At 47.0% G+C, this 27,495-nt stretch overlaps 1 protein-coding gene across 1 annotated transcript in view; it reads left to right on the top strand.

The window, feature by feature from the left end:
• The first annotated feature begins 7,602 nt into the window (after positions 1-7,602).
• LOC144175180 (glutamate receptor 1-like) overlaps positions 7,603-27,495 on the top strand; it is a 29,945-nt gene continuing 10,052 nt past the window's right edge. Inside the window, exons 1-8 of the mRNA XM_077704285.1 lie at positions 7,603-8,022; positions 15,860-16,015; positions 18,267-18,620; positions 19,709-19,962; positions 21,695-21,808; positions 22,099-22,293; positions 25,291-25,398; positions 26,242-26,346. Of these exons, the coding sequence (XP_077560411.1) occupies positions 7,899-8,022; positions 15,860-16,015; positions 18,267-18,620; positions 19,709-19,962; positions 21,695-21,808; positions 22,099-22,293; positions 25,291-25,398; positions 26,242-26,346 (1,410 nt within the window). The 5' untranslated portion in view covers positions 7,603-7,898. The remainder of the gene's footprint in view (positions 8,023-15,859; positions 16,016-18,266; positions 18,621-19,708; positions 19,963-21,694; positions 21,809-22,098; positions 22,294-25,290; positions 25,399-26,241; positions 26,347-27,495) is intronic.

Genomic DNA, 27,495 nt, shown 5'->3' with positions numbered 1-27,495 from the left:
CGTTCACAATGTAGTATTAGTACACAAACTTGGGCGACAAGAGATTCAAAGGGGCAGGCAACCGATTTTTGTCGAGTATATTTTCTTTATTCTAAACGAAAAGGCATAACTTTTAAAACACCTTAGCCCGAAACAATTTTTCTGATAGCGCCGTAGAGCTTTTGAAATTGCCGCTTTTTAAATACGTGTCCCGCCAAAAGGAATGCTGCTGCACGTAAGATTAAAAGAGGTGTTTAAAAACTTGTCCACGGCAAAAACAACAACAATGTCAACCTTTCCTATTCCTTCATGCGGTTTTTGAATCGCGCGTTGAAATCGACGGTATTGTTTGGACACGTCAGGTAGTCTCACGTTTTCACACTACATGGCGCCACCTCGGAGACTTCAGAAAGTTGATTGGCAAATTAAGATTATTTCCGCGTGTTTATCGAGAAATCCCTTGCGGTTACCCCAGTGTATAAAACACTGGCTTTCATATGAGTTAGGGGACATGAACTCTACAAAAATCGGTTGTCTGTCCCTTTAACACCAGACACACTGACGTGAGTGCGTGGGAAGCGCTAATAAACGCACAATGCAGTCCGGTTGTATGCAGCACACGACGGTGTTTGCAGATATGCGAGCATAAAGTTGTAACTGAAAACCAGAAGTATCAATTTACGCTTCGCTCATTTTTCACCGATCACGATTTTATTTTTGTATTCTTAGTGTATAGCTATACTGCTGGCAAATCCGCATTACGAAACGGACCAACGTATTTTGTCCCTCGTGCTCGATAGCGAACGATAACCCCGCGTTCAACTGCCAGTTACTAGACGAGGACATTACAAGTTTTGGAACTCAAAAATGTCGTGTTAAAGGTGCCCGTGATACGAGTTATGAGGCTTGTTTTAATAGAGGTTTAGGAATATATCCTAAACCACCTGGAGGTATCTAACGTGTGCCGAGGCCTGGTGCACACTGCTTCGCCTCCAGCGCAAATGTATAGAGTTTTCCCGCAGGGAATCGAACCCATTACGTCGTGCGTAGTATCATGATAATAGTGCGCCAACGCGGCGTGCACTCGTTGTTTGGTTTCTTGTATAAATTTATCATCCTCGGTAGCTACAAATACTGAGCCTCTTACATTTTACGCCATGCAAATAAAAAGAGCAAAGATTAACATCAAAGAAAGCAGGCGGGGACTTTGACATTGTTTTCGTTTTTTACTTCCTAACCGTCTTTCTTGTTCGCACCTTTTTTGATGCCTCGTCCGTCATTTCGACCACCGGCAGAAGACAAAGAGGAGAACACTCCATCGAGAGGAGAAAAGCGAGACGATTACTCGTCCTCTGTTGTGTTTATTTCTAAGCCCCCTCTAGCCCCTTTCCCGTTTGCTGGGCCAATGCTCCTTCGCTTCAGCGCCGCCTGGGTGAAAAGAAGGCCCCAAGTGAAGGGTAATTGTTGAAGGAGGACATCCCTGCTGGAGGCAGAAACGATAAACAAAATCAGAAACTACAAGCATGGGCCGTCCAAATTAGAACGAGCCTGGCTAGCCCCATATTGGAGATTAATGCGGTGGTTGTTGGTCACACGGGCTTGTTATCAGTGTCGATGTTACTCGCTTGCGTGCCGCGGCAAACCCTGCGGAAGCATGGGGAGCCTGTATTGCGTTTCCGATCGATAACAAAGTCTTGCCGCCGCCAGCAACCGGGGCTGGGTGAGTGGGGAAAAAAAAAGAGTCCTGGGGTGCAGTGTAAAAATTTGCGATAGTTATTTTGTGGTTGGATGAGAAAGAATCTTCTTCGTCGAGTTCTACTCGAAGTTGTTCGGGGGGCGAAGCCACGAGGCGCCACTTTCACAGTCACTGTCTGAAGTGCACGGTACGACTGAGGCCGGCGCTAAGTCCTGGTCATCCTACGCATACTCTGACAGCGGCAGGACGAAAAAACAAAAAAACAAAAAAGGAATCACGGCAGTTGACCGGGGCACACGAGCTTGAAAACAAAAAAAAAAAAAAAAAAAAAAAACGGTACGTGAATCAGCTGTTTGTCAGTGACATTTATTGCACATTTTAGAGCACCAATAATTATGAAGTTGCAGAGAAAGCATTAAGCACCAGTATTGAGGTTTTTGTGAGGTAAAAATGTTTTGAGGTGTCATTGGCAGGGGCCGCGTTGTCAGACGTGTGTGCTGTATTACGGATGACCGGAGGTAGCTGACCCTTAGATACACTTAAATAATACCACTTAAAAGTACACATTTAGGGGCTTAGTTTATAACCATTCAGGTTAATGCTGGCCGACGGCAGCATTAACCTGGATGGTTACTGCTTTGGTATGTGCAAATCTTCACAGACAAAGAGGTGCACAGTTTAGAACCGGTGATCCTATTCCTTTTCACACCGCTGATTTGGCTTAACTTACCGAAACTTTCGAGCCGATAAGAATGGGGATGTCGGGATAAGCGCGGAGGAATAGCTCTTATGTTGGTTCTGCCGGCGACACTGTTCATGGTTATAGAGTAACACTTTCTTAAACCTAATGGGGCGAAACTCAATAAGCGAGAAACAAAACTGCAGTATGACGTATACGACATCACAACGCTGGGATGGCTGGCCATAGCACCCGAATCGCACTAAAACCGAATCACTGCGTAGGCCGCTGCCTAATAATTGGGTCTTAGTAAAGCACCAGGGCAGGCGAGAAATACCAGGAACCTGTGAAGCTTTTATAGATACTACAGTTGATGGACAATAATTTCGGCACGTGAGTTCCTTTTTCAGGTTAATTTTCATCGTGCACAGACCAGAGCTAATATTCAGTAGCGAATAGGTCACATTTCCTGCGGCATGATCCCCATCGCATAAATGCTGGCGGGCGGGCTTAGTTGCCCGAAGTATTTACGCGTTTTGTAGCTCATTTTGCGAGCCAGAAGCATGGCCGGGCACTCGGAGCACGGATTTGCACTTCAGCGAGGCTAGCATTACCATGTTATCCTTGAGAGAATTTTGAACAAGGCGACAAAAGCCCTCCTGTGCTTCCTAACAACAACGAACTGGCGCAGAAGACTGTAGCACAAAAGACTACACTTTATGAAGTCACTGAGCTCTATCATCTATAGTGTCATAATGCTGGGTAGACCTCTTTACGGTCTGTCCTTACCTTCCCCTTCTTTTACTGTTTTCATCTTTTTCCCCCATTGTTCCCTTTTCCCACCTGTGGCATAGCAAACTAGGCCGCAGCCTGGTCGACACTCCAGCCTTCCTTTACCTTTATTCCTTCCTTCCTTGCGCGCAATATTTCAACGGTGTAGTGAGTGTGGTGGTTTGGAGAGGAGAAGGAGGGATAAACTTTTATTCAGGCCCAATCTGACTCCGTGTGTGGAGGCAGACCAGTGGGGAGACTCCTTAGTCCAGGAGAAACATTTTCAAAAGCGCTACCCTTAGCTCAATCTGGAATCCTTGATAAAGGCCGTCACAGGCACTGCGTACAAGGATGTTTATTTTCTCATTTTACTATTGCGATTGTAAGTGCGGCCGAGTAGGACGCTGTGCACAATAAAAATACTTTAGATGAGCAACTTTGAATGGTGTGAGCTAAAGCAGCCCATGCGCGGGTGTTTTCAGCGGGAGAGCACCTGTAGCTTACGTGGACCGACATAGTGGTGGATCGGGCCTGCCAGCGTAAAGACCTCTCGCGGCCATTACCACTACTTCCAGTGCCCGCCATAGAAAAACTACTGGTTAAAAAGGGGAACCTCCGCCCCGCCCGCCACGCGCACCTTACTTCAACCGCGTGGAGCTGACGTCCTTAGTGGGCTTGCTTGCTGGGAAGAGATCCGGCTGCGGAGGATTCAAGTTGTGGTGGCATTATCCACAGCAGTGACCCACGCTTGGCCTGCCCGCTATCCCGCACCATCTGCGGACACCTGTCCCTTTTGTGCGCTTCCTGCGTCAGAAGCTGACGCTAAACACCTGTTGTGGACCTGCCCCGCACTTAGAAACGCACGTACGCAATTCCTCCGAGGCGCAGGGCTCCATCCTGGAAGACCCCCACACCATGTGCAGTGGATAGGGGGGCCCCAGCAACGGTATCTTCTCTCATTTTTGGCTAAACGGGTACCTTTTGACAACGTCCTTTTGTGCCGTGGGGAAATCTGTCGCAAAAGAAAATCAATTTCGCCGATGTAACTGAAAATCTCAGCGAAGCCTCCCATTTGTTCCAATTAATAACTCATTCGCGCAAAAGTTGATGCGCGCACTCTACGAGGAGTAGGCGACGTGGTTATGCGACGGGAAGCCTAACGACATGCTTTTAGGTCTAGCGTCGCCAAGTGTAGGATACAATTACATTGCCATGGATACTCAAGAAAGTGGAGGGGAGAGCGGCCTCCGATAGCCTATACTGGTAACGCATGGGACGCGCATTCCGAAGCTCGTGGGTTCGGGACCCATCCGGAAAGCATATTTTTCTACACTTTATTTTAACAGCGACGCTGCTGTACAAGCCGTCAGTTAACCGTTGCAGGAAAAATACAAAGAAAGTGCCACAGCGGACAGCCACATGTTTGTACGCTAGAATAAAGCTTGAGGCCTTCTAGGTTTAACTCGCTATGGGACGAACGCATCTCATTCGCTTGGAGGAAGAGGAGTGGGAATACAAGAAGCATCCGCCCGAACACAACGAATGGGCGAGAAAACAAAGTAAAGCCGCTGCCGCCGCCATTGCCGCCGCAAGTTGCAGCTCGTCGAGTAGCTGCGAATTCGTCCCGGATGAACAGCAATTTGCCCGCTTGGAACTCCGACGTGAGCCATTATTATTTGTCCAACCTAAAAGACTTTCAGAGCAACCATTTTGATCACGCGTACATAACCGGTTTCCGGTTTATGCGCGCACGGGTTGGGAACGGGGAGGGGGGCGTGCACGAACAGCTGTAAGGTTCATGCCCTTACTGATGAGGGGCCCGTTGCGCTGTCGGAAGGTTTAAACGTGGACGTCCAACAGTCGGATGCCACCGGTGTGGTGTCTGCACCGGTCGAGCGGATTTGTTGCGTTACACAAACAGTAAGATGCCTACGACGCGGGAGGAAACCAGACAGCTCTATGTTTGTCCGCTAGAATAAAGCTCTGCTTCGCCGAAGTTTCATTCGGCTAATTAGCTAGGAAGTGTTCTCAATTGCAACTTTGAAACAAACGTGTTTTGTTTCGTGTAGTCCCCTTACTGCGCCTAGCTTCGCAGGCCATCCTTCTTCACTGAGTGGAAGGGCAGTAATTTTTTCTTTAAACTTTTCAAAACTACTGCTTCAACTAGAAAAATGTTAAGCTCTGCCCCCTTTGCCCAATTCCTCGACATTCTTGACTGCTGGCCTTTTTTTCTGTGTGTGCCTGTGAGCGTGCGTGTGGGTGTACGTGAGAGAGAGAGAGAGAGAGAGAGAGAGAGAGAGAGAGAGAGAGAGAGAGAGAGAGAGAGAGAGAGAGAGAGAAATCGTCTCGGCAGGTCGCTGTTATAATACTTCGGCTGTAGGGTAAAGGAGGCCTAGGCCTATTTATTAGTGTAAACGTTAGTATTCTACATTGACCTTATACATAAAACTTGTTTACAGGGACTGTTTGTAAGTTAAGAGTCACAAAAAAATGACCGCGTATCTGCTTTTTTCGTTGCAAATCCCCACGAAAAGTGATAGTCGACTGGCGCCCCTTCCAAGTAAATGCCTATTTTCTAACAGCTGTTCACCTAACAGCTGTTCACCTCCCATGCTGTTCCTCTGCCGTCTTGTTCCTCCCAAGATAGCACGCTAAAATTTTGCTCGAGTCAATTTAAATTTACCGCGTTCCACTCCTCCAGGTCGAGGGCCTCGACGCGAATGCTGCCGTACGGTGGAGGCTCGCATGGATCGAGGCACCCTACTCCAACGTTTATAGAACCACATTACCCTACTCCACGAGCGTTCCAAGCTGAACGTGGAACCTATCTAGTGAAACCTTTTGTTACTGTTGCTGTTTGATTTCTTAAAATGCCGCCAGGAGCAATAGTAGCGCGGGCAACAGCAGCCGACGGAGTGAATTTTTTTTCTGCAGTTATGTTATTTCATTTGCTACCGCAAAAAACCAAGCATCCTGTAAGTTTAAAAAAGGACCACTGCAAATATCACTTATGTATAGATTTTCTGTTTTAAATTTGCGTATTTTTTTGTTCTTGTTCAACAATGATGAAGAGTATGAACATGACACCGGACTTAGACGTTTAGATTTGACTGTGGACAGACAGACAGACAGACAGACAGACCGACCGATCAACCGACCGAAATTTGTGCGTTTAAGTAGACCAAGAAAGACTATCTTTAAAAGAAAATTTTAGGTTGAATGGACAAAGGAGTTTCGCACTTGTTTAGCGGTACGTAACGCTTGTGACGGACTGCTCTTCTGATAAATGAAACAGATTCGAACGCCTATCTTGTGCAACACGGGTATAACTTAACGTGATTGCACTGCACTGAGCAATCGTAGCTGCGTTCATAGGAAACAGCTGTATTTGTAACGATAGCGCTTAATTACGATAGCGGTGGGTTAGATAGACATTTAGGATTTCGTTTGTTCGTTATTACTTTTTCGTTCTATTTTTTGCTTCTTGTTTACTCAACTTTGACAAAATAATCTACATTTTCGTTATTATAACTTTTAAATGTGTTAACTTTGCTAATCATGCATTTTTGTGCAGATTCTAGGCATCGCGGGACTGCTGCTGTTTTTGTTTGTTTCCTCACTTTTTTGAAATTTTTGCCTCACAAGAATCAGGCCAGTAGATTAGATATGTCCTTGAGGTGTTGTTAGGGCATCTTTAGCTTTTCATATTCGTATTGTTTCATTTCATTCGACAAAGCGTTGCAATAGGTGGTTTACATAACCAATTAATCGTTCATGCGCAGGTACATGGAGTTACGTTGTTGGTGCTACGGGGTGCTCGTCAAAGAATGCTTACCTCTTATTTAATATATTGTAGTAGCTAAGTGTTTTTTGAGCTGGGTAAAAAAGCCCAACATAAAAAAAAACGTAGATACGCGCCTTAAAGATGGCACCAACTAACCCTAGCGTACGTCGTCAGATCACACAGGTTATTACAAAGAGGAAAGCGAGGACGAAAACAGGTGCTCAGGCGCAACCGGGCCAGCTGTTGCTGACCGGCCCCGTTCACGTGAGACCCAGATTTCTGTTTACCCGTCACGTTCGACCCACGTGACAAACACGGCGTTTGTCACCGAGTTACCATGGCGACGACTAGCGTCCAGGCCAGCTGAAACGCAGGTGGAAAGAGCGAGAGAAAGACAAAACGGTAAAGAAAGGAACGAACACGAATACGGGGGCACGAAAGAGCGGAGCCGCAGAAGCCCCTAATGCCCCTCCGGCTACTGCACCAACCGGCCTCGCAGTCGCGCACTGTCCTCGCTTCCCGGCCCGTGTAGGGTGGCTTCCCCGCGTTTCGCTCGAAGCCCCGCGAGTGAGTCTCGCACCAGTGTTCATAGATGGCGTCAGGTGCACGCTGCCCGGGACTGTGACGTCACCAAGCCACGCACGGGCCAAGGAGGAAGTGCGAAGGAGCGGTTTAGGGGAGAAAGAGGCGAGGAGGCACGATCCGCATCCCTGGGAGGATGAGCGGGAAGAGGAGGGAGGCCAAAACAGCTCCGAGCGGGCCAGAAATGGAGGTTTCATCTTCCGCGTCGCGGCGTGGACGAGGTGATTGTGCCACCGTGGAGGAGTTAATTGGGAACAATGCGCACTTGACTTCGCGTCCTTGCGACCTTCTTTCGGGCTGAAAGCTATCGCACTCCCTCGGGGAAGCGACGCTTACGTTTTTGTTGCGTCTGACTCGAGGAGTCAGCTGTGCGCGTTCGAGGGAATTGGGTTTCTGGGGAATGTGGGATGGTGACGGCCGCAATGGGTGCTGAGGTGGTTCCGACAGGTAGCCGACGACGGCGGCGAGGGTTGCTTCTGTCGATCGCGTGCTTCGTCTGCCTGCAGGAGACCTGCCAAGCTGTCAGAATCGGTGAGTAGCCGACGCGCCCGACAACGGGGACTCCCCGGGAGTCGGGGAGCTTTTTTTCCTGCGTGCTACTTACTGCTCCGTCGTCATATTTGGCAGAGGGGCTGTGGGTGCACACGTCGCAATAAAACTTACTGTACGCGTGCATGAGGATGATTTTTGCCGATGTCGAGGGCAGGAACACTAATAGTTGTTTTTTGGCGAAAAGTGGGAATGGGAATGGCGGTACCCTGTGTCGAGGTTAAAGAGACGTGGGTTCGTCTCCTGCTCCGGTGGCCATTTTTCTGGTGAATAAGAAAAAAGAAAACTCCAGTGTTCCGAGATTTTTAGCGCACGTTAAAGATCCCCGGGCGGCCGAAAATTCGACTCAATTCAATTTCTTATTTATTTTCCAGAAAAGTTTCTCTGGATGGTTACCAGGGCTAAAAGTGGAAAATAAACAGCTTGACTGGGCCCGAAAGACCATTTCCAAGCGGTGACACGACGGAGACAGAGCGTGGTAAAACACGCGTGGTAAAACAACGAAAACGGAACATGCAGTAGCACACATATATGGTATATAACAAATATAAAATCTGTAGTTCCTCTCCACTACGGCGCACCTTATAGTCCCCGTGTAGCTTCGGCGCTTCAAAGCCCCAAAATTGGGGATGTTGAAATGTGCCCCAAGGCTAGTATTTTATCAGTGTATCTGGAAGCTCACTTGCCCAATTCCATTACCCACGTATGCGCAAAAGGCCAATTCCCAGAATCTGTACTTTAAGGTGAATGATTGCAAGATAGATTGCAAGGGACTAATTGCAAAGAACAGAGTAATTACTTCTTAGTGCAGCTGTCAAGCCCACAGTGCCTTCTCGATATTATCCTTGAGTATACCCATACCACTTGCTGTCTATACTACTGTTATTGTCGGCAGATATCGAAACTAACCCTGGCCCTGAAATGGAATAAATATTCGCCGAACCATAAAAAATCTACACTGGTTAAGCTGACTTCTCGGTGAAGTACAATAACCAAAAAAGTAAAAGAAACAGCAGTTAACAGCCGCCCAAATGATATCTGATTTAAGTAAGCGCACGAATAAACTCTTTTAGAGCCATTACCACAACCTTTGAACTGTGTAAGCAGGTCTTGAATTGATCCATGCGGCACAACTGAAACAAACCTATTGGCCTCCGAGCTGGTGGCTAGGTTAGACGACACTGAAAACCGCTCACGCCATGGCAATTTTCTACAACGTTCCTGATTTTATTCCAACCGAAACAAATGCCGATGAAGAGGGGCAAATTATTAACCACTGCCTTGAGCACCTGAAAATAGCCATCGACGCAAAAGAAATAGATCGCACACATTGCCTCGGGTGCCATGCCAATAATCGTCACCGCCCAATAATAGCAAAATTCACCTCTCATTAGACCAAAGACGCCATACATGCGAACGCCCCTAAGTTGAAAGGAACAGATTTCAGCATTTGCGAAAATTTCTCCCAGTATGTCCGAGCCTCCCACAGGCACTTGGTTGCTTTCGCCCAAACGAAATCAACGAAGTTCCAAGCACGCTTTAAAACTTTTAATCTGGACTCGAAACGTTACATTTTTGACAATGCTACGCAAACTGTAAAATAAATTGCATAGAAATCCCCTCGCACGAAGAAAGTAACATACATGGCTCGAAGAAAGTAACAGACGTGGCTTTCCGGTGACTTGACGGGCGCTGAAATTCTTGCAAATCTACCTAACTTTAACTTGTACGGAAAAGAACGCAAATGCACTAGCGGAGGCGGCATGCTCTTCGCCGTCGGCCCAGATTTACCATGTTCCCCCATCAGCATAGCATCTGGCAACGAAATCTTATGGCTGATTTGTCGCGCTTCGCCTCAAACGATACTGCTTGGTGTGTGCTACAGGCCACCGAACGTTAATCTACTGACATGCTAAATGTGCTCACCACAGCCCACCCGAATGCTCATATTTTGATTTTTGAAGACTTAACTTTAATAATACTACCTGGAAAACCGGGACAACCACACAAAGAAACCACAAAGGACCAAGAGGATTTATAGATGCTTGTTCTAACTTCAATTGTTGTATCAGAGCCGACACGGGTTTCCGGCAATTCTGCAAATACCCTTCATCTAATTCTAACAACCCCCTCCTCCAGCTTATCGCCGATCTTGAACAAATTAGCGAGCATAAGTTATCCATGTCAATTTTTCTTTTTTCTCGTAACGACGCCAAATGGCGAACTAAAAAATTTGTTTATAAGATAAAGGCAAATATGAAGCAAATAAACGTCATCTCGCCAAGTTCTTGCCAGATTTTAAAGCCACTTTTCATTACCCGTCTGTTTATGACAACTGGGCAATTCTTAAACAAAAGCTTATTGAGCTAACAAATAAGTTTATTCCGAAGACTACATTTTGTATTACGCAGCAAAAGCCCCGTTTACTAAAACGTTAAGACGACTGGGGAACAGGAAGGAACGCCTTTTCCGTCGGGTAAAAGCAAAAGCAACGCCAGCGCGGGGGATAAATACTACGCTGCCGAAAATGACTATCTTACCGCAGTGCGGAACACCAAACGCGCATTTTTTTTTTTTTAAACATGGACCTTCCAAACACGCTAAGTGATAACGCCGAAAGATTTTATCGGGTCGTCAACTAAAATTAGTCCGTACTATCAGCCTAAGTAACGAATCAGGTGAAATAATCACAGATGCCGAGTCTGATAACATTTTTTAACACTGCATTTTTGTTGGTATTCACCAAAGAGCCTAGTGTGCCTTCATTCCCCCAACTGCTTTGGTAGCGTCCACAAAGCGTGCACTGGAATTTTCAACAGAGGGCATTTTCTCCATAATACAAAACATCAAAATTTCGTCGTTATGTGGCATTGACGAAATTAATTCAAAGCTGTTAAAAACATCACCAATACCATTGTACCATACTTGCACCTAATATTTTCACAGTCACTCACCACCGACTGCGAAATAGGCAAGATCGTTCCAGTCTACAAACTAAGTGATAGAAACCCTCCACTCTATTATAGCCCCGTTTCGTTAACAAGCGTCCCATGGAAAATCATGGAATTCTAATGTTCTATATAATGGAATTCTATATTCCATGATATTCTAAATCATGGAATTCTATGTTCTAATGTTAACACGTTTTTCGATTCTAATAATATGCTACGCCACTGACAGCATGTCTTCCGCAAGGGCTTTCCATGTGAAACACGATTAACATTCTTTCTTCACGACATACGAACCTTCACACAAACTTGCAGACTGACATCATTTTTACTCACAACCAAGATACTTTGATAGAGTTCCCCACAACAAACTAATAGAAAAGTTATCCCGGCTAAATCTCGATCCTTATGTATTAAAGCCTTCTTCGTGTACGTAAATAACGAATCCTCTCACCCTCTCGAAGTAACGTCAGGAGTACCGCAGTTGTGTTCTCAGCCTCCTACTATTTCTTATCTACATAAATGACCTGTCCCTTGCAAAATCCGCATGTTCACTAATGATTGCGTATTCTACAGTACAATCCCTAATGCTTCTCATCAAGTAACCCTGCAACACGATCTGAACAACATTCACAAATGGTGTGACAAGTGTCTTCTGGCACTTAACCCCCAAAAATGTAAACTTGTCTCATTCACTCAGCGCCAAAACCCTTTCCTATTCTCATTCGAAATCACCAATGCCCCTGTAGAAGCCCAACCATGTTTTAAATATCTATAATGCGGATGTTACTAACGTTATTTCGTCTGCGAACAAAAAAAAATACAAGGATTTTTGAAGCGTCAGCTGCGTCCGCACCACAACACGTGAAACTGCTCTAATGCACATCCCTCACCAGTCGAAAACTGGAATACGCCTCAGCTATGTGGAGCCCGCCTGAAATAGCTATCGCATCAATGACCTCGAGTCGAATCTAAATCGCTTTGCCCGATTCCCAAATTCGTTATATACTTAAGACATTAGCGTTTCAGCCTTAAAAGTCCAATCTGGTTTACCGCCGCTTTCCCTCCGACGCCGCATAGCCGCTCTTTCTCTATTTCACAAGCTGTTTCATTCGCCCCTCAACCATGCACATACATCATCCCGACGAGGTGCATTTCACACCGCACCAGTCACCCCCTTAAAGTTTCCCGTTACCGCACTATACCCGGAAACAAGTTAAGAACGGCAATAGCTCATGTACGGTATCCCTCCGCCTAAGAGATGTTCCCGGATGTCAACGGGCGCACGCGTTTTGAAAGGAGACTGCTATGAATGCGTGAAGTCGTTTATCTTTTGTCACGTGGTTTGTTTGACGTCACTGCAATAGTTTACAAGCAGATTAAGTCCACAAAATCAGGTAAATGGCTCGTGCCATGTTTAAAATATTCCTAGTGACGCACTACTTGCGCCGCGCGGAGTAACATCCGGCTGCGGTGGTGAGGCACAGCGGCAACTTCCGTTTATTTTTGGTGGTGGTGGTGGTGGTTGTCTGAGATGAGGCGGGGTTAGGCTGGCTGGATATTGCCGCAAGCGCTCCGCCCAAGCTCCTCCTAATTAGTCAATGGTAGTGTCCTTTCACCACGAGTTTGCCAGTTCCGTCTCCTGAAGAAAGCTTAGTAGAAGGCGCGACACATCTCTGCGCAGCATCCAATGTCCCCTTGCAAAGATGATGTGGTCCAGAGTGCTGTGTGGGGCTGCCAGCTTTCGAATCGCTGAGAGCATTGCAGTCCGCTCGACATCATAATCTGGGCAACACATCACGTAGTGGTGTACATCCCCTATCACTGCACATGACGAACACAGAGGCGATCACACGAGGCCCACCTTGAAAAGTCATACTGTGGTCTTCGCTGAGCCCATTCAGATGCGGTATAGTAATGTTGCCTCCGATCTAGTAAGTCCCTTTTGTGACGCAAGGCTGGTGATAGGGATTTCCCAAGGACTTGAGAGGTTCGACGACTGTTCTCCTGAAGTCGTTCAAGTGATTGGCGGAAACTTTTAACAGTCGGTGCAAATTGCAGCGCATTCCGTGCCATCTGTTCAGCGGTTTCATCGCCCTTGATGCCAACATGGGATAGAATCCATTGAAACCGCACATGAAAACCCTTGCTGCTGAGTTCTTGCACAAGCCGTAAGGAACACTGACAGTCCCTTTTCGTGGGAATCCCACGCTGCAAAAGTTGTAGTGCTGCTTTTGAGTCAGTCAGATATGTAACTTTCTGCGGCTTACAAGACTCAAGTTTCCTGTCATTCCTGATGCCCAGGTTTCCTGGGCAGCGCGCCTGGATCATGCGGTGTCCTCCACCGAATCCAAGTGCATTGCCATCTCGTTTCCTTTTTGAGGCTAGAGATGGTTGCTTGCGAACAAAGAGCTTTGTGGGCAAGTATTCACAAAATGATGGGGTATGTGTGGTCCGCGGAAAAGAAACAGAAACTATGCGGCACATAGTGTTTGAATGTGAGGGTATCCATCAAAATCTACATGAGGGAAATATTGGGCTTCCAGAAGCCCTATAGGATTTAAGGGTAGCACAGAGGAAGTTAACTTCAAGGCTGCCGAGGCGACGAAAAGAAGATTAGAATGCTGGTGGACGAAAAGCTGAGAGGGGAATATTGCCTAGGACAGTTATTACCTGTTACAGGAAAAAAAAGTATTTTGTGCCTAATAATTTTTTGTGCCTGCCCTAAGCAGCGCTAGTATTAAACCAAGAGTATAAAACGTAGGTATATTAGTCCTTTTTAGTAAGATGACACGTCATCACCCCGCTACAAAGGGGAAACCAATCGCAATCATTATCATCATCATCATCGTCGTCGTCGTCGCCGTTCTAAAGTTGTAACCGAGTATAGAACCACCGCCTTTTCCGCGTCCTTTCCTCGTGCCGCCAAGGACTGGAACCACCTGTTTGACCACCCCACCGCAATCACGTACCTGCCCGTCAACCATCAGTGCAAGTGTAACCAGTCATCTTTGTTACAGATAACAGGTGGCACTGTTCTTAATCTCGGGTAGAAACCACCCCATTTATAATAAAATACCCCTTTGTGGGTCTTTAAGGAAATAAAATATGATAATATGAGGATGATACGATATGTCTTATTACGGGAATACATGGCGGCATCATGGGCGCGGCGAAAGATGGTCCTTACAATACATCATGAAGCATGCGGTGCGTGCGCCGAAAAAGAAGGACGAGTTGTAGCCCAGCGTGGAGGAAAGGTAACACGTGATTTGCCGCACCTGCGAAATGGGGGGGAGCTCTATATCGGGCTGGCCACAGCCATGGCTCTTCCTGCCGCTTTTCGCACAACTCCCGCGCCCTTACCCAGAGGCGCAGCAGCCACCAGCGAGTCAGGGTGCTCTGTGCAGCGGTGCAGCTGCTGCTCCTCCTCGGGGCACCAAGGAAGGTGGCGGTGCCAGAATCCCGACAGAAACACCGGACAGAATACATGGAAACACCGTTCAAAAACATTTACCCCCTGAACTTTGCCTATTGCTAGACGTAAGCAACCTTTAGTGTCCCTGCCGAAGTTTTAAACAGCAGAGCTTCTTAGGCCGACACAAATCCGTCTGGCGGAGGCAGAAAACCCTGAGCGCACGTGAGCGCGTGCCTTGCGGCTACCGCCCGGCGTCGTACAGGCTTGCGCGTGGGCGTATGCCACATGAGAAGCTCCCGCCTCCGTCGCCGGTGTCTTGTAGCGACCGGCGCACCACGTGTACGCCGCGCCGAGGACAATGACGACGAATCTGTCAAGCCATCCCTTCACAATTCACACGTGGAGATGGCCACTGGACCAGCTGACGAAGAAGTGGAGGTCTACCGAAGCGAGGACGCGCTGCAAGAGGATTTTCCTTACGCGACTGTGCCGTCGGAGGACGAGGACGAAAGGGACGATGACGATTGCTACTGAATAAAACACTGTACATACTTTAATGGTCTTTGCTTTACAGTGCCGTCCATAACGGCTCTGCGCTGCTGGGGTTCGGCTGCTCCCTCTCTCCTGGGATCCGCTGTTAGTGAGGGGAGACGCTAGGTCGAACCACAGGTCTGCTGTTTCTTTGGCGTTGTGCCACTGGTGCAAGCTGCGATAATTTTTGTTTTCAGTGCAACAAGACAAGTGACATCTTTACGACGTACCATATGAACTTCGGGCATTACAAAATCATAGCACTTGTACGGTCACACGTCTACAGCTGTAGCTGTATTTGAAGGTCATCTGTAATCTCATGCAGATAGATATGTACACGTTATTTATGAACTGAAATCGGCGGCCGAAAAGCAAAGCTTAAAATGCGACCCCTAAAAAATGCCAAAAAAGAAACACCCGAAAACCGGCGTCCGCGCACACGCGCGGGCTCGGCAGAGAGAGAGAGAGAGAGAGAGAGAGAGAGAGAGAGAGAGAGAGAGAGAGAGAGAGAGAGAGAGAGAGAGAGAGAGAGAGAGAGAGAGAGAGAGAGAGAGAGAGAGAGAGAGAGAGAAAACCCCGCCTAGCTTCGAATATGTGCTTTGTGCAGTGCACTCCCGCTAAGAGGAACTCGAATTTGTTCGTGTTATCACAACTTCGACTTGAGCGGATGTGTTTTGCATTGTGCCCGTTACAAGAGAGAAAATTGTTGTTAGTTTTAACCGTGAAATTTGTCGTGACCAAGTTTGTCCTAACGAATCTCTACTGTATATAATTGGAGTCTGAACAGCGCTGAATTTTGTCTTTGCATTTGCTAATGCTATAGCCCGTTATTCGAAGCGATGGTTCAGAGTGTATTTGATGTGCCTGTTTTAAGCCGCTTCGTATTCACTCGACGATGCGCTCTGCGGGACGGCCTCTGCAGGCGTGCTGCTGAAGTCGAGTCACAGGGATGCGTGGCGGGAGTACGAGTCGGCCATGAGCAACTTCAACACGAGCCAGAACGCCAGGCGGCTGGGCATCGAGTTCGACACGCACAGGGCCACCGTCGACGACGACCTTTTCACCGTGACGCACGAACGTGAGGGCGCTTCGTATGCTTCGAGGCGTTAAATGGGGCCACGAATACAAAATAAAAGCTCGGTTCATTCAAAAGACTGCGTTTTCCTGATAACAATGATACCAATATTGTCGCAACCTTCGACCAATAAACAATTGAGATATTAAAAAATATATGAACCAGTGTAGACTCGCCAGCCACTGCCTTTAGAGCTCTTTATGACGTCACCAAAGTGCAAGTGGAAGTCGCTGACCACCAATCGCACTTGTGTTAACCGGCTGTTAACACGCTGATAACTATATCTGTAGTCCTAGCCCTAAATACGTCAATCCTACCCATATTACGTCACTGTAGCAGAAAATTTGAGTTTTTCAATATCTATTTTTTTCAGTAAAAATACGTCTCATGTGACTGGAATGGAGCTGAATGAGTTACCAAAGGCCAGTGCTTTCAGTCTGAACAAAGGTGCATTTTGTCTTTATGGCTCCTCTAAAGAGACATTTAACTGAACGATGTCCAGTTTGCGACTCTATTGTGCAGTTTAACTCATGCGAACCATTATTTTACTTCTTGGCAAAGTTCCAATACAGTAACTCTGCCATGGGTAGCCAAAGGGAAAGTATTATGTACCTTTCACGGTCGCCACACTATCACGATGACGGCACGCTGGTTTTCATGCTATTAAATCCTCATAAATTTAGATTTTCACCAACTTCGTGGGTAATACTGACTTTTTATTTGATCTCGTACAGTTTTCATGCGTTAAACATGCCTGCAAACCGTTAAATCTTGCCCCGTTGACTCGTAGTTGTGTCGTCACGCCTAAATCATCAAATCGGGGAGAGGGGGGCGCGAGGGGACCGGTACATTCAAATGCATTTTTCTTGGTGAATAAATTCATGTAAATTGGCTTGGAAGACTCAGAACTAAGCATACGCATTTGAGGCTTTACACTGCTAATGTAATTTGAAAATGTTTACTCCTTACTATAGTGTCCATTTAAGGGTCATAAATGACGTCATTGACCAAAATCGTCCCTTGTTTTATGATTAAAGTGTTCAAGAATAAAGTGTCTACGACAAAATAACCAAGAACGTGCAAGAGAACTGCTTTGATGAGAGCGAAAGCAGGGAAGTTTGTGTATTCAAGATGATGGAGAGGTAAATGTGCTGTGGTCCTGAAATGAACGAATACCAATAATGAAGGAGGCACCCGTATATTCGTTATGCGGATCAATGTATTTTGCGGAATACAAACGGGAGTGGGTTGCAATTGAAGTTAAACACGAAACGGAAGAATGAGGCATGGTACTCTTTTTCAAACTCCACTCGGAAAGAAATCGTAAATTGGCGGTGATGGATGAGGGAAAATTACTGCGCTCGCAGCATATAACAGCACCGGCTGCTTCCAGCCCTCCCATCTACGTCTTCCCCTGCCATTGAGGTGGCTTTGAATGGCCACTGGAGTGATTTATTCCCGTTCTCCTTCGTAGCAGCATCATGCACTTAGACGTAAACTGCATTTATTTTATTTCGCAGGATAGCGAAAATTGAGGCATTTGGTTTATTTCTCAAATTCAGCAGAAGAAAATACTCGAGGCGCCTTTCGCGGCCGCAAGGACCATCACATTGATGTGGCACAGGCTAACTTGGGATTCGACTGCACGCTTTTTCAAGCTCTTATAATTTATTTGAATTACCCCCTTTCACAGCCAACGACGCCAAGCAGCGTGATAGCGGTTCCGAATGAAAAAAAAAAAAAATGTCCTTTTAAACTCGCTTTTATTGAGAAAGGCTCTGTGCAGGTTAGCTATACCTTGAGCTACATACTGCTTACCTAAACCTTACCGGGAATTAGACAATGATCGCTCCTTTGTTTTGTTTGAGCTGCCATTAACGCCCCTGGATGCTTTTTTCCTCGTTGTTTCGTCATTCCTTCATCTTTGGGATGACGCTACACCACCACTGCTCGTTCTGTAAGAAAAAAAAACGCTGTCAGCGATATTGTAGCGCAGGGTTTTTCAAAAGAAAAACATATGCTTCTACTTGAAAGTGCGAACTTACAACGGAGATAGCAACTAGGGCAGGACGCATTGTGTCGTCTTCATCTTGCAGCCGTATCCGTTGCAAGTTCGTGTGTTTCAAGTAGAAGCCTGTTATGCCAAACGTTCGTGCTTTCAAGTAGAAGTTTGTTATACCAGCTCGACCGAGCAACTACCCCCGCAAGTTCAAAAGGGCGGACGCTCTCCTAATTCCCGTCATGCCCCCTCCAGTGTGCCGACAGCTGAGTGCGGGCGTGACGACGGTGCTGCTCCCGACGACGGGTTTCTCGGAGCAGGCGGTGCACTCGCTGTTCGCCAGCACCAACGTACCGCGCATAACCACCACTGTGCCCGCAAGCTGCGCCGGTGACCGAATCGGCAGCCTCGTAGCCGCCAGCATCGGCAACGACACGTCGACCAACGGAACGACCACCTCGACGACGGCAGACGAGGAGCAGGAGGAGGCCGCGATGTCGCCTCCGCTGCTCGGAGTCAGCATGATGCCCGACCTTTCACCGGCTGTGCTAGACCTCGCCCAGATCTGGCAGTTCCGCTCAGTCGTGTTCTTCTACGACTCCGATCACGGTGAGAGCTTCTGCGTAACATTCTGTGGGAGTGCGGGAAATCAGGTTCATAGCGAATGCGTTAACTTCAAGACTTAAAAGGAATGAAGTTCACATTCACGCGCAAGACTGGAAGGTAGCGAAACTGCATGCACCCTTCTCGACCTTCACGACGGTTTAAGTCCCCGATGGCTGTCGATTTGCTTCTGCGCTTCCACAACGACACTTACTCCATCATTGTTTCTACTATTGTGAGCTTCCTTTTTTTATTTTTTGGAATTGATAGTCACTGGACATCACCTTGGAAGGGCGTACGCTATCACGTGTCTTTCTCGTTTCGAGCCACAATTACGGGAACGCGGGATTTTTTTTTTCGCCAATCTTGGCCAATGTAGGCATGCTTGGTTTGACAAACGTGCGCCGGGGACGCTGGGAGGGCGCCGCGAGGGACGCACACACGAGCGTTCGGCATTTTCGGTTTTTTTTTAATTGCTGGGAGGTCACCGCGAGGCACGAGCTCAACTGCACGCGCTCACTTGTGCTCGGAATTTTCTTGGTTTTTTTTTTAACTGCGGACACAAAACTAGCGATTTACTCAACAGTGTCGCTGTTAATAAAACAAGGCAGCTTGTATGTGGCAAACCAGAAGCTGCTATGTTCACTTTTTTCAGCAGTAAAATACTCGCGGTATCTTCATGCGTTCTTTCTTCCTTCCTCTCAGACTTAATAAACATTTCGTTTTTTTTTTTTCGTTTTCTGCCCTCCTGAATGAACCAACATTGAATCAGCCATGCCAAAAGAAAGTTTTTTTTTTCTTGTTGAAGTTGCCCACTTCAGCCTAAAGACAGATCCGGGAATAAAGGAGAAAAAATAAAGAAAGATGCCTCAATGAGAAACATTTTGGCAAATGTTAATAACCGTGAGAGGCACTAGAATTACAAGTTACAGAGACAACTAAATGAATCTCAAGCAGCCACGTATCAGGAAGCACAATCCAATAAAATAGTTTGCGCCTTTGCTTATCTATGCATTGGAGGCGAGCGAAAGAGTAGACTCCTCTTTTCGCGTGGAAAGGTGTCGCTGCGATGCGATATTCCTCGCGACCCGCAGCGCTGGTCACCCTGGAGCGGCTCCTGCAGCCGCCGGCGGCCGGCGGTCGTCGGCTGGCCGTGAGCCGCGCCCGGAGGGTGTCGCGCAGCTCAGAGGCCCACGCCGTGCTGAGCAGCCTGGAACGGGCCGACCCGCACGGCCGCAAGTTGGTGGTGCTCGACTGCGAATACCGCCTGGCCAAGGACATCGTGATCCGACACGTGCGTGACGTCTACATGGGCAGGAGGAACTACCACTACGTGCTCGCGAGGCCCGTCAGTATGACTCCCTGCCCTCGCTCTCTTTACACAGACTGCTTTCTCCTGCTACTATTCCTTTGTGATGATGCGTTTTTACCCTGCGCGCGGATGGAGGGGGGATGGAGGGGGAGGGGGATGGGCCGCGTGGCTAGCTCGCGATAGAGACTCGAGCCTTTCCTCATCAGGTCTTATCTCGGGGCGTGGTTATAAATTGTGCTTGTCGGTGGTTCGATAGAATAAGATATTCTGAATGTCAAAACCAGTGGTTCATGTTGGCGGCAAGACCGTAGCTTGAAGGCAGGCACGAGGCGCGAAGAAGGCAGGCGCTGGACATTCGACTGCTTATTGGCGTGCATGGTTTCCCCAGTGCCACATATTGCACGTGTTTAGCAGAACAAGATGCAAAGCAAAGCCGTTTCCAAAGTCTTTCTTCACTGCTTTGCGGCCGCACCGAGGGGTCAAAAAGGCGTCCCTTGAGTGGACTCGTTCACCTGGAAGTGTGAATGTTTGTGCGGGAAGCAAAGATTCCTGGCGCAGTACGGGGTGTCACACTTGCCATATACATATAATGCTCCGTTCATGTTCCTCTCGCACTTGGTCGCTGCCCTTTCGAAAGCTCGCACGCATGACTAGTCAAGCCCAAAGCGCGGGGACGTTTCTTTCCATCCAGCCAAAAGCGTCGTATACGACTGGGCAAAGGCGCTGCGCAAGGCGTACAAAGCCAGTTTTGCAAGCACTATCAGCCCATGGACTCAGAAGGCAGCGTTCATTTTGTAGCAGAACCGACTTTGGGCCTATAGCCGGTGCATGGTGCTATCAAGCTTTACCAAGATGGAAAAACACCTTCGCACTTGGTAGTACGCATAGGTGAAATATATACGGGGTGGCTCTGCTGTTTTCTCGATCTTCATCCATCCAAATCTTCAAGAGGGAAATATTCCGCTTCCAGAAGCCCCAGGATTTAAGGGTAACACAAAGGGAGTTAACTTGAAGGCTGTCGAGATGACTAAAAGAAGATTACAATGCTGGTGGACGAAAAGCACAGAGGAATAATGCCTAGGACAGCTACCATCTGCAACATAAAAAAAAGTATTTTGGGCTTGCCCTTGAGCAGCGCTAGTATTAAACAATGAGCATAAAAGATAGATATATTAGTTTTTTTTGGTAAGATGACACTTCATTAACCCGTTTCACACTCAATCAATAAATCAATCAATCAATCAATCAATCAATCAATCAATCAATCAATCAATCAATCAATCAATCTTGTGCTGGTTGCTGGCGGGCATGTAACGTCAAAGGAAAGGTAAAGGATGGCTTTCACTCCATCGTCCGCTCGCACTTTTCCCTTGCGCTTTACTTTATGGTAGCTCTGCTTGCAATTAATTGCGGCCCCATTGCACCCGCAGGATTGCGTATGTAGAGTTGAACGGGCGGCACATTCTTTAGAGCGGTGACCGACGAAACCCGTGCAGTTAATACTTCCCTGTGGCGCCGGTTGCATACGCAAGGCGTCGTTGCGTGTTTCAACTTTCAGCGAAACGTACTCGACGAGCCTGCAGAGAGTTGACGGGTGTCCGTCGAATTTAGCTGAAGAAATAATGTGGGTCAGACATTAGCAATATCTATCCCGTGTGACGGCATTACTCTCATGTTTATGACTTACAATATAAACTGTGATATTTTGCGAGTATTGTTGCGTACGCTTTACATATAAGCTGCTTTTAACAATATCTTCTGGTCGCAGGTTGTAAGCCACCGGTACCTTGAAGGAGTTTCTGAATTCGCTGCTATCAACATCACAGCGTTCAGGTTCCAAAACACCGAGGAATTGACGCGGACCTACAATTACGAGACAACGGTAAGACATTTCCTGTTATCTTTCTAACAAAATTAACCTGCAAAGACATTTTATCTAAAAAGAACGTGCAAAGCTCCTCTGGGTAGCAAGCCATTTTGGAGCGTGACGGCGCCACTCGATCCACATGAGGCAGGGACAGCTGAGAAGCTGATGCGGAGCCCCTGTTGTAGGGTTTGATCCATCTCCTATCGCGGACGATGAGCCCATTGCATTCTCACTAGATATAGTCCTTTCTAGAGATAGCAACAATTGACTGTCACGCTATCGTCCACCCACCGTGGTGGTCGCAGGCGGAAGAAGCGGCCATCGTGGACGCCGGCCAGCTGGTGATCAGCGCCTACCGGACCCTGCGGGAAGAGCCCCCGGTGCGCAACGGGGACCTGTTCGAGCACCGAGTGCGCAACACCGGCGTCCCGTCCTCGTGCGGCCGCATCGCCTACCTGACCGAGGAGCAGGGCCGGGTGGTCGACGCGTACCTCAAGGGCGTAAGACTCCTTGCCCTACCGATGTACAGATTTAGTTGGGCGTTCCGGGCGTTAGCGTATTGCTGGGCGTAAAGCGGAGCGTACGCTCGTCGCGACGCGCCCATGGATAGTTTTAGTACAGCGTTTTTCGTAGCGTGCGCTAACGCTTGTGGCGCCACCTGTTGAACCCAACGCGAAGTACCCAAATTTAACCTTGCGGCGCCACCTGTTGAACCCAACGCGAAGTACCCAAATTTAACTTTTTTACGTGGCTAACCAAGGCAAACTGTACTGGACGGCGTTTCTTTTTTTTTTTTTTTCAATTCGTTAACGCTGGTTTCGATTGTAAAAATCTTGCAAGTACGATAAAATATACCCTTTCACCTTGATTCAGTATTAGGGAAAAATATGATACACCCGTCGCATTGTTTTGCTCAACTGCGCGACGCCGAAGTTTTGAAGCAACACGCAGTGCTCGGGATACTCACTTTATTCAGCGATGAAATACGGCAGGACCATGCGACAAATACAACTGAGCATGGCATGCGACGCTAATGCGACGCGCAAAATGAAACAGCGGGTAGGCTGGCACGGCGGTTTAGTGATACACTTCACCCGGGTGCAGCAACTCAATAAGATACACGATGCGTTCCTATTACTCACTTCCTCTTATTCGTGGAGTCCAACTACAAATCCTTCACGTTTCACACGGTAGCGCAACGTCCTCGGCTCGCCCCCGAGGGCGCGACGACGGCGCAGGCGAAAATTCTTTAATTCCCTAAATGGAGGCCGCCGATCTGCACCAACACTGCGCGCATTCCACCGCCGCGACACGCACACAAACACCGCCGCCCGCTTCGGGAGCCATCCAGGCTGTCCTTGGTCGGTCATTTCTGGTCTGCATGCCTGTTGGAACTGAAACATTGTCGCCTAACGAGAAAAACACGCGACGGTCCGCGTTTTCAGTCGGGGAACCTCCTGCCACGACCGGCCGCCGACATCGCCGAGGCAGCAGCCATTTTGAAAGCAAGGGGCCTCCCAGCAGGTCCGCAGCGCCCCGCAAGCGCCCCGGAGCATACGCTCCCAGCCGTTGCGTGCGTAGCACCGTATCGCCGGGGCGTTTACGTAGCGTACTGCGCATGCGCAGTCGCGAGCCGCCCCGCCGGGGCGTACGCTCGTCCGGAGCGCGCGCCCAACTAAATCTGTCTAATTTGGGCACGAGCACTGCCGCTTTCTTCGATGGGTTGTGGGCCAATTTGCCTCTTCTTTTGTTAAGGCGAAAGCATTATGTGCCCTACTCTGCGGAAGACGCCTTCGTTTCAAGTGCCAGGACGAGAAAATGCCGCCACTGTAAAGATTAAATAAATACATGTGTGATCCGAAGGGATCTGCCATATTTCGCTCCAAGATAGGTACAGTTAAGCCGCGCACTTCCTGCCGTACACACTAACAGACGTGCGCTATTCGGCCTCAGTAGCCTAGGTGTGGAGTCGCAGGATTTGGAGTGAACGAGCTGTGTTCGAGACCAAGCAATGGTAATTTTTATTCGAGGCCCGCATATTTTTAACTCTAAAATGTACCCTTAGCTCAACTTTATCCATTCCTTTCGGAAATAAAGATGGTTTGGTATCTTTCACGTAGATTTAGGAGTGGGGTGCAGTGCATCAGCGCATTTATTTATTTATTCATAGAAACCTTACAGGCCCTACTGGAGGGCATGGAGTAAGGGGGGCGTGTGAAACGCAATAAGAATACAAAGCATAAATTGAAGACAGGAACATCGTAACAACAAAATGTAAATGCATTATACATATTTTGCAAGAACAAGGCGATCACTTTTTCACCGTACATGAACACTTGTGGCCTACAATTTGTGAGAGAAAAAAAAACACACATACACAACATACACGAAAATCCTGGTAATGGGTGTTACACAAAATATTTTAACAGCATTAAATTGTGTAATGCAGGAGTAGCTGACGGCGAAATGTTTCGGGGTTAGATATGGTGGCAATGTTATCAGGCAGATCATTCCAAAGGCGGATGACACGAGGCAGTGCGGATGAATTGAATGCATTGGTTTTACCGTATATGCGCATGAAACTGGACTGATTATGCAATCTGCGTGAAAAACAATGTGGTATTTGAAGTGGTAGCCGGGTTCGTTTATGGGTGAAAATATATTTGTGGAAAAGGCACAAAGCAGCAATATTACGGCGACTGTCTAATGGAGGAAGTTGCAGGTCTATTTTTATTTGTGTTACGCTGGAATTGATAGTGTAGTTACGTGATATGAACCGGGCTGCTCTATTCTGTACCATTTCTATCATATTTATTACGTAATTCTGGTGAGGCGACCAGATTGGCGAGGCGAATTCTAATTGTGGCAGGATGAATGTTTGAAAGGCGAGTTTACGAATGTTAGTAGGTGAATTTCGCAATTCACCTACTATTTCAATTCGCAATTCGCAATTTAATTAATGTTCTGCGTCGAACCGGAATTTTTGGGCTTATACCTATCTGCGAATGGAATATCGCATGGCATTTTAACAACGCGATTAAATCGCCACTTTCTCATCACCGTGTTTCTGTTACTTTTCTTTTGTATTGGTTTCTAATAGCACAAACGTTTAGTTACGTGGTCCGCATTCTTATGTCGCACTTCTAACGCAATAGCAATGTTAGCGTTTCAACGGGGATGGAAGGTTTCTGGGCAGTAACAATCCAGTATAACTACGGAGTAGCATTTCCAGTTGAGATAAATACAAAATTGGGCGCTATATTTTTTATTTTATTTTTGTCTGAGCGCTTCCTGGAAGCGTCGGCTGAGCATGCCACTTGAGATGACCCACTGCTCGTCTTCGAATTGCTGTTGTGTACTTGGCTTTGGCCTGACTTTGCAAAGCCTGGTAGTTCGTAGAAGCTATCGGCTCTCGGCTTTTTGTCCGTCAGTGTTATCTGTCGCGGCCTGGAGTGTGACAGGCGATGTGAGTTTCATTCGAACCGACCCCATTGCAGGTTGTCTTTGATGGGAAGACTGGGAGGGTCGAATTCGACGAGCGAGGTTGCCGCGTCAATTTCACGGTCGATGTCATTCAAGTCAACGGAAAAAACCAGTGGCTTAAGGTAAGCTCTTGGGAAATCAGCTCAAGCCGATTACTGCGAACAGCTCGCATATTCTGGCAGAAAAATGAATTCTATGGTGTTTTCGATTATGGGAAGTGGTAAACTGGTGATAAATATTTTTGCTGACCAGTTCAGGTGTCTTTGTAGCTCTAGCACAGGGAAAATGATATCGCGGTAGCCATTTGTATTCGAGCTTGCGAGATAAACCTTGAGTAATACGTTTACTTATGTTGCTTGTGTCAGCTTACAAGGGACGCTAAGTTATAACGAATGTGTTCTTTCTAGCTAGCTATCGCGATTATGATACTGCTAGGCATGAACCTCGTTCGGTACTAATTAAACTAAATTGCCTTCGTAAAGGTGCGTACGCTGAAAAGAGGGACCTATTTTGTTTTTTCTTTGTAACGGAAACACCCGCTGTTTTATTCTGAAACGGTACAGTTCGGCGAGACATACTTTCTGGCTAACGTTTTGATCATGGTACTCCTTGAATCACCGGGTTGTAACCTATCTTTGCCTAGTTTTATGACTTTTTGTTTTCGTATTTCAAGCAGAATCGCTTGAAATTTAGGGTTTTTTGGAACACCACGTAATTTTAAAAAACAAAGAAATCATAACATTATTTGCTTGTGGGCCATTGCATAAGGCGTGACCGATTATCCGAGAGATTGAAACGTAGTGGCTGTGCTTTATTCGGAGATATGACGAGCCTATTCCTTTTTTTTTTCTGGCGACGGGGGTGGGGGCTAGGTGCCCTTAGTTGTGCCAGTGTGCGCTTTATACAAACGAAACAAAGTTTTCTATTAAGAAATGTCGCGACCTTACGGTTTTCTGTATTCACAGACTGGGACTTGGTCGAGTAGTTCTGGTTTCTTGCGTGCCGGGAGAGAAGGCGAGGAAGTTTCGAAGGACCATAAAGATTACGTCTACAACGTAACAACAACCCCGGTAAGCTCTCGATATCGAGTTGGCTGGCTTACACTTGACTCCGCCATGCGAAAAAAAGTGACAAACAACGAAAAGCAAACAGACAAACAAGTAAATCAATGAGTAGATAAAATAATACTACCGAAATTTAAATAACTTTTTATATATAACTTTTTTTATATTTATAAATGAGTAAAGGAATGATCCACCGCTATTCGTAATATTTTCTGCCTGTAAGTCGGTCAGATTGCCGGGAAAACGTTTGCAGGTAAATTATGAGGGTTGTTTGTATGCCAATAGATACGTTTGCTAGTTTTTTAATTCAGTGGTAGAGCAATATCCCCATACCGCCTAAAAATTCATCATTAAATATGCACGTTGCTATTAAGGGCAGCGAGTTGGGTTGTACAGTGGTGAGGACTGCACTTCGCCAATAGTTAAAGGGACCCTGCAACACTTCCGATAAACGCTTTCACTCTTTCCTTCGCGTCTAGAAGCATTTAAAAAAGAGAGGCACTGCTTGATGTTCTCGTCGCATCAGATCCGCCTTCGGTTTCTGCTTTGCTTTCGTGGCTTTTTTTAAAGCGGCTATCGAATGTTTTTATGGCTGCAACTCAAAGAAAGCCGGCCAATAGCCGCTACACCGCTGTAATGACGTAATTTGAGCGCTCTAAGTATGCCAAGCGCAAAAGAGAAAAATTTCTCGCGCGAGTTTCTGAGTTATCTAACGGGCATAGAGCAGTAGTTTTTGGCGAAGGTACTTTGTGACCTTTTATTGTAATTACTGGATGTGTTTGTTGACTACATTCTCGAAGCATTTAGGATTTTTGAAAAAGTTAAAAGAAGTGATGCAGGCTTCGTTTAACAGTAGTAAACGATGACAGCGGAATAAAATGATCCACTTGCAGAACTGGCGAGTTTAAGTAGGGCGACTTTTATGCTTGTTAATTTTGCATTTGGCTTTTGTCCTTTAGTCTTAATGAATGCAGTTAAAGCTCGTGTAGGATTATGGCTGCCGCCTAAAGCCCTACGATCCCTGCAGACCATGTTGATCTCTCACGCACACGCGCCGACACTATATATACTTATTACAAGATAGCCTAAAACAGCAGCCTAAATTTGGTTTTTGTACGTTTATTTGCCTTTACATTCAGGTGGCGCCGTTAATGA

The sequence above is a fragment of the Haemaphysalis longicornis genome, unplaced genomic scaffold (genome assembly GCF_048455015.1).
Source record: "Haemaphysalis longicornis isolate Haplotype H1 unplaced genomic scaffold, Haemaphysalis longicornis Haplotype H1 scaffold_3, whole genome shotgun sequence".
In the NCBI taxonomy this organism is placed as follows: Eukaryota; Metazoa; Arthropoda; class Arachnida; order Ixodida; family Ixodidae; genus Haemaphysalis; species Haemaphysalis longicornis.
This window is presented reverse-complemented; position numbering and strand designations above follow the sequence as displayed.